The sequence below is a fragment of the Malaya genurostris genome, chromosome 3 (assembly GCF_030247185.1).
Source record: "Malaya genurostris strain Urasoe2022 chromosome 3, Malgen_1.1, whole genome shotgun sequence".
Lineage (NCBI taxonomy): Eukaryota > Metazoa > Arthropoda > Insecta > Diptera > Culicidae > Malaya > Malaya genurostris.
In genome coordinates this window covers 166123677-166130208 of record NC_080572.1, presented here as the reverse complement: position 1 = coordinate 166130208, position 6532 = coordinate 166123677, and the positions used below count along the sequence as shown (strand labels likewise).

The window sequence follows — 6532 nt, the reverse complement described above, 5'->3', positions numbered from 1 at the left end:
CTGTATATTTGTGTGTGTGTGTGTATGTAAATTTTTTTGAATTCACTTTTCTCGGGAATGGCTGTACCGATTTTAACCAAGTTAGATTCAAATGAAAGGTCTTGTAATCCCGCACAAAGTTCCTGAATTTCATTCGAATCCCACTTTCCCGAAATTAAATTAAATCAGGGTGATTAGTGAAAAAATCCTATTTCTTCCTCAATTTTCTCAGAGATGGCGTGATCGATTTTTACAATCTTGAGGTGTCATAATCCCAAATAAAACACAAAATCCAACATATAATAGTGAACACACTTCCTTTTCTTAAGGATGACCCACGCGAGCAAAGCACTGTTACATTCTTTATGTTATACTAGTTAATGCACAAACAATCCCTTGGTTTCTTTCAAAAATCGAAGAGAAACATTTTGAATAGAATAACAGTATTAAATATGAGAAAGGCATCATTTCACCACTAGGTGGATTAAAACAGGTTTTTTTTAATTCTTGTCATCTTCGTTTAATAGTACATACAATTCAGCTCCTTCAATTTCAACCACGGTTCTTGTTTTCCTCATCAAAATGATGTTTTAAGCGTTGATATCATCTCTTGCATGTTGATTCCGACAGAGCATGAGGACCAAAAGCTTCCTCAAGTCCATATGTAAAGTGAAATAAATTTGTAATTTTAAAGCAATTGTAAGAATGCAATATATTCTATAATACTAGTTAATAATCCTACAATAGCGATTTTATCAAATTTATTCAAAAGTTGAATTATCGATTCATATAAAAGCGCATAATCCCAAATTCCAAAATAATGCTTGTGCCATAGCTAGTCAAGATTGCTTGCTTTTTTCAGTACTACTTTAATGTCCATGGGCGGGAAATTCTGCAATAATTTCACGTTGCTTGCAAAGTCATTTTCTAAAATTTGTTCTCGTAGTAAACTAAAACAAACCGCAATTATTATTATTTCATGGCTGTAACCAGTATTGATGAACTCACATGATCATAGCACAGCATACTTTGACCAGGAACTCATAACGCTTCTCGTCAGCAAACACTGAGTCCCAAATTCGTAAAACATCGGGTAGCGGAAATTCTTGGGATAGCAGCAGAGTTAACCACCGGAAGCTGTAGTATTGTGGATAAAGCTCTTGTTCTTTCAGTCTCACCCAAACTTCAACATCTTTTTCCTGTAACATATTCGACAGCTTTGCCATCATTCCTTTGATTCCACCTTCCGATTCGTCGAGAGTTTTAATGAAGAAATCTCTGATTTCTCCCATCAAGGCCGTAAAACAATAAAAACAATCTGCTTCGGCATACTGGCGATACTCGAGGTTGGGATCCGATGCCAAAACGTAGTAGATGGGGCCAATTATTTCGTTCATACCTTGGACATATCCCTGACCAGGGTTCAGCTTAGCGTATAGGAACAATATTCGCTCAACTACCTCCCAATGTGCTTCATGACCTTCTTCCATCGCCTCGTAGCTTTGAACAGCGCGTTTGGTGATTAAGTTAATCTAAATAGAGGGAATTAAATAAGCACCGTATCATTTGATCAAGCTTTCTCTTTCATAAGCTTTCTATTCAAAACTTACTTGCTAGATATCCAACAGTGTTAGTGAAGTTAATTCAAGAATAGTTATAGGCGAAATGTTAGTTTGTTTGATTATAGCTACGGTCATGTAATAATTTCACTAACCTTTGTAACACCCAGTCCTTTTCGTTCCACATTAGCCGAACTGAGCGTGCTCGGTGCCACTCTTACATGAAGTTTTCGTTCACGGCTATAATTGACAACAGATTCACATGGAAATTCTGTAGCCTGAAAAAAATTTCATGTTTTGAAATGCTGGTTTTCATCGTATGATCTTTAGTATATTGTATTATTTTGGTATTATTAGGTCAGGGAAAAGTGGTACTGCGAATCATACCAGAAAATGAAACTTACGATCAAATTAATAAAATTAGATAAATTACCTGCTGAAAAAAAGAGATATCGGGACACAATCTTCGTACATCTTTATCTATTTGCAGTAATACTTCATTGTCTCTGAAGAATGTGTTCCAGTTACTTTCCGGCCCATCGTTCAAGGGGTGGTCTATGCATTCAGATCCATTTTGTTCTCCAGGGGGAATTATCATTTCCTCTGTAATATGAATAGCTAAATTGATCATACTTTTTTTTTATTTATTAGATATTACCTATAAATTGTTTGTATAACTCTCGTTTTTTAGTTAAAGTAGTGGACCATGAATCTCGTTTTGGTCCCATATAGCCCAACAGCAGCTTCCAACATAACGAGCGCAGTCCACTACAATCTGGAATGCCTTTGAATAGAAGATGCTTGATCATAGTAATCTAATCAAAAGCAAATTTGGGGCGTATATCAGGAAGACAATGCGACCTAATCATAACATACCGTAAAAGCAAAAATTCTTCAACGATTTCAAATCAATCACATCATGTTGTAATATTTCTTCTAGTCCAGCAACTCTATAATAGCGCATGAAATAGTTTTATCAGTTCAGACATTTATCACTTTCCTTACCTTAATTTATAGAGAGACATTCTAATATGAGTGGATACAATGGAAGAAGGATAACTATGCTAAGTGAATTGTGCAAAAATGCTGCTTCCCTCGAAACCTGGCTTTCAAAGCAATCCATAAAGCAGGTTAATCTTTGTTTCGTTGTGTAAAGACGTCAATGAAAACTGAGTCTTTACTACCTAATTTTCAGCATTTTGATGCGCATTCTAAATAAAATTAAAATGGTTTTGACACATACTCAACATATCAGCTCACAACAATGTTCATTTACGTATGATGAATGCGTCGCATTCATCCAGCCGACATTTCAAGAGCACGACAGCAGAGGGATGCTAGAAAATTGCTTGCAATATTGAGTGCAAACAGTTTCATGTTGTAGGCAAGATTCGGTATAATTTCTGAGAGATCGTAGAGATATCGCACTTCCGGTGAAACACTTCGCACTTCCGGGAGAGCACGTTGTATCGCGTTAGTACGGAGAAAATTCAAGTATTTCACGAGAAAGAAAGGATTTTTATACGTAAATTGCTGTGTCATCAATTCGGCATCATCTCAAGTGAGGTGACGCCAACCAGAAGAAAGAAGAATAGAGATATCAAATTGAAAATATTGCAGGCTTTCTGGCTACTAAATTACCTTTTGAAGACCAGAACTGTGTGGGTTCGTCTTTTCGCTATAAGTGCGGTAAATTTTCGAGTTATTCACGGGGTAGAACGATTTTTTTAGAATTTGCAACCATGCCTCGAAACTAGTAGTAGTATGCCTCAAGACAGTGAGAGAAAAATCCATTGAACCACAGACGGTGATGCAATGGCAAATAGCATAGAAGCAGTATCATTTCAAGTGAGATGCTGCTACTGAAAAATAAGAAGGTGGTCAAACGAAAGACAATAGGCAAAAAATTAATCTTGATTGCTGCGTTAAGGAAGTACGGAGCGAATACCTCTATTGATCATTAATAACTAGTTCCTTTAAATCGTCAATCTCTAGAAGGAATTTTGAAAAAATGAACAGTTGCATCGTATCGGTAATTTACAATAATTTAAATTGGATTTGAGATGATTAGTCCAGTTTTATCATAGAACAATTAAACGATAACTGATTTGAAACTTATGATGAAATAGAATCCGAATCGAAGCAGCATTAATTTTGTATGAGAAAGGCAAAAACATAATGTTTTCAAAAATTTGTAGTAAATTGACACGTAAGTAAAACAGAGTAAACGGCAGAGTCACTAAGAAGAACGGTATCCTGATTGCATAGTCTAAATGATCTGGGATGCAGTACGAATATTCTCGCTTTGTAGGATAACAGAGGTATTTTGGCCACTTCATATATTTTGGTCCACCTAACAAACTTTATGGATTTAAATACCCGTGTTGAAGTTAAGTAACCCATGTTGTATCAATTTGAAGCTTATCACTTTAAATTACCTATTGCGGAAGGATTTTTCAAATTTCAAACATTTGATGGATGTTTTTACAAAGTTGGCCAAAATAAAATCAATCCTAAAAAGGGCCAAAATACCTCTGTTACCCTAATAATCCGCTCTGGTATTCTTGATTCATGCTATCAATTTTAGTGGCCTTTATCTCTTCTTGTCCGTTCTAAGTTATTAAGTCAAACTTTTGGAACTGTTAATGAAATCCTATTAAAACTACACGTTCCTTTCCGGACCATTCAAATTCCTACGAACGCATTTTCATACAAAATAAATGTGACTCCCCACGAACTGCATCGATAGCTTCATGCTCTTCATTCTATCATGCGTTTCATCTGAATACCTATACGGTTAGTTAGGTTGTGTTGTATTTATTTACTCATTTGCTTTGCTTGTGTTTTTTTATTAAGAGTCTAAAAATACAAAAATAGATTTGAAAGCTAACTACCTACATGTTTGCATTACTACGTTATTCGTCGTATATTTACTGTGAATCGAAGACATTGTATTAGTAAGATATCAGGATTTAAAATTGAAATTACTTTTTGATGGTACAATAAACATATAAATTTTTTAAGTAGACGTTTTTCTTCTATCTATGTTTTGTAGGATGTACAGCGTTTTGACAATTTACCATTCGATGGCTGCCTGTTGAATCGACTTGCATACATCTATCTTTTCATTGAAAGGTTGTGTATGGCAACTGAAAATATTAAATCGGGTAGATTATTGCGAACGATACCAATGCACTCTCATATATTAAAGATATGCAAATTTGTCTACATTTGGTTCAAAACAAATTAAAAATTGAAAAAGTTCTGCTAGTTTATGCCCAAATAAACTGTCTTGTTCTGATTTAAGATTCAATGAAAAGTTTTAGGAAGGATCCATAGTAACTTAATTAGTAAGTTAATATATAAGAAAATATGAGTAATATGAGAAAGGTATTTTACACCACTGTGGATTGAAACATAAAAAACATTTTTCATAAATAAACCAATCAATCACTTGAAAACATTCACTTTGAAGAGAAAGGAAAGTTTTCTTATATATTTTATAAAAATAATTGAATAAAAATGATATAAAATCAATACCCTAAATAGTTCGTCTGCAATTCCTCTCTAAAGTGAATGTTGGGAGTGAGTTGACACCTGGTGAATTTTTCAAAAAGGCCGCATCATCAAGTGACAGTTTTTCTATGTTTATTTTTTCTTCTAATTACTGCGGCTGAAACTATAATTTTCTAACCAGTTTCACAATACCAAGTCTACAATTTAAATTTTCGTTTCATACGAAGATATTAAATGAGAACATGAACGAAGGATGTCACTTTCTAACACGTTTTCCATGGAAATTCACCCATAATTAAATGAATGTTTTTAATACGTAAAAAATTACATGTCTCTGCATGTTCTACACAAGGGTTTTGAAATATTGTAACCTAGTATAAGAATCATCAAGTCGAATCATCGATTCGATTTTCTGCGATAATGCGATGTCAACTTGCGATTCTCTCTTTGTAAATTCCACACAGCGCCGATCATTGGAAAACTATATCTATTTGGTAAGGGCCATGAAATACTCAGAGTATGAGCGAAGAAATGTAGAAAAAATCTCTCACGGTTCATGCATTAAGAAGCAGCGAGGCAGCAATGTAGAGAAATATCGAGCCGCTTTCTGCCAAATTATCGGCAATCACGAACACTGGAACATATAAGGTGTATACGAATTGACCAAACGTCAAACAATTTACGTGGATTTCCCGCGTGAAATTGAATTTGAATTGGAAAATGACGCACAGTGTGTCCTTCAAATGCAAGTAGTTTCAAAATTCGGGAGAATGTGTTTTTAGATTCATTTTTTTACTACAAAGCTAAAAGAATTGTTATTTTGATTTAAATTAACATGTCAACTACGGCGGTTCTGTCAGCCTTACAAACCCACAACCACGATGTTATCGGTTGCTGGTGTTTTCTCATCTATTGAGCTTCTATGCAATTTTTCTAATATAAATGTTCATTTTTTCACGATAAGAATCTAATTGATTTGTATTGAAAATCTGAGATAATCTCCATGTGACTTCAACCAATATTTAAAATATTAATTCTCTGGTATCTAAATGTGAAATGAACTGGTTGGTAAATGTGATTTGAACACTACAAAAGTACAAAATATAATCCTTAAATGACCATACCTGAATCGGTCATTATAAACCGAAAACAAACGTTTTCGTTCGGAACATTAGAGAAGACGTGCCACTTCGGAGCCAAATAAAAAGTGTTATGTGAAAAGCAGAAACTTTACGTCTGCTTAGCGGTTCAAATTGAACTGCTTAATGCAAACCCAGTGCATCTACACTGAAGAGTCAAAGACGAAACGTAAACAAATTACAAAATATTCGCTGTTCAGTACAGTACTGAATGGACAATTATTCGACGAAGCAAAAGACTTCAAAACACGAACGTCAAGCGACTCAGTATGTATGTTATAAACGTGTTTTGATTATATTTTAAAAGTAGCTGATTTTTTTTTCATTTTTGAGATTTCG

The 6532-nt window shown here is 34.5% G+C and overlaps 1 protein-coding gene across 1 annotated transcript; it reads right to left on the bottom strand.

The window, feature by feature from the left end:
- Positions 1-462: 462 nt before the first annotated feature.
- On the bottom strand, positions 463-2812 carry LOC131437969 (TBC1 domain family member 13). The gene is made up of 7 exons (XM_058607683.1): positions 2544-2812; positions 2415-2488; positions 2197-2322; positions 1972-2141; positions 1694-1816; positions 988-1511; positions 463-929 (listed from the first exon to the last, which is right to left on the bottom strand). Exons 1-7 carry the CDS (start codon positions 2561-2563, stop codon positions 815-817), a joined length of 1152 nt encoding a protein of 383 aa, XP_058463666.1. The 5' UTR covers positions 2564-2812; the 3' UTR covers positions 463-814.
- Between the last annotated feature and the right edge of the window lie 3720 nt (positions 2813-6532).

Coding starts and splice junctions, on each gene's coding strand:
- LOC131437969 (XM_058607683.1), bottom strand. CDS start 2,563: ATGTCTCTCTATAAATTAAG. Junction 2,142..2,196: donor GTTATACAAACAATTTATAG/GTAATATCTAAT, acceptor TTCATATTACAG/AGGAAATGATAATTCCCCCT. Junction 1,817..1,971: donor ATATCTCTTTTTTTCAGCAG/GTAATTTATCTA, acceptor AATTTTTTTCAG/GCTACAGAATTTCCATGTGA.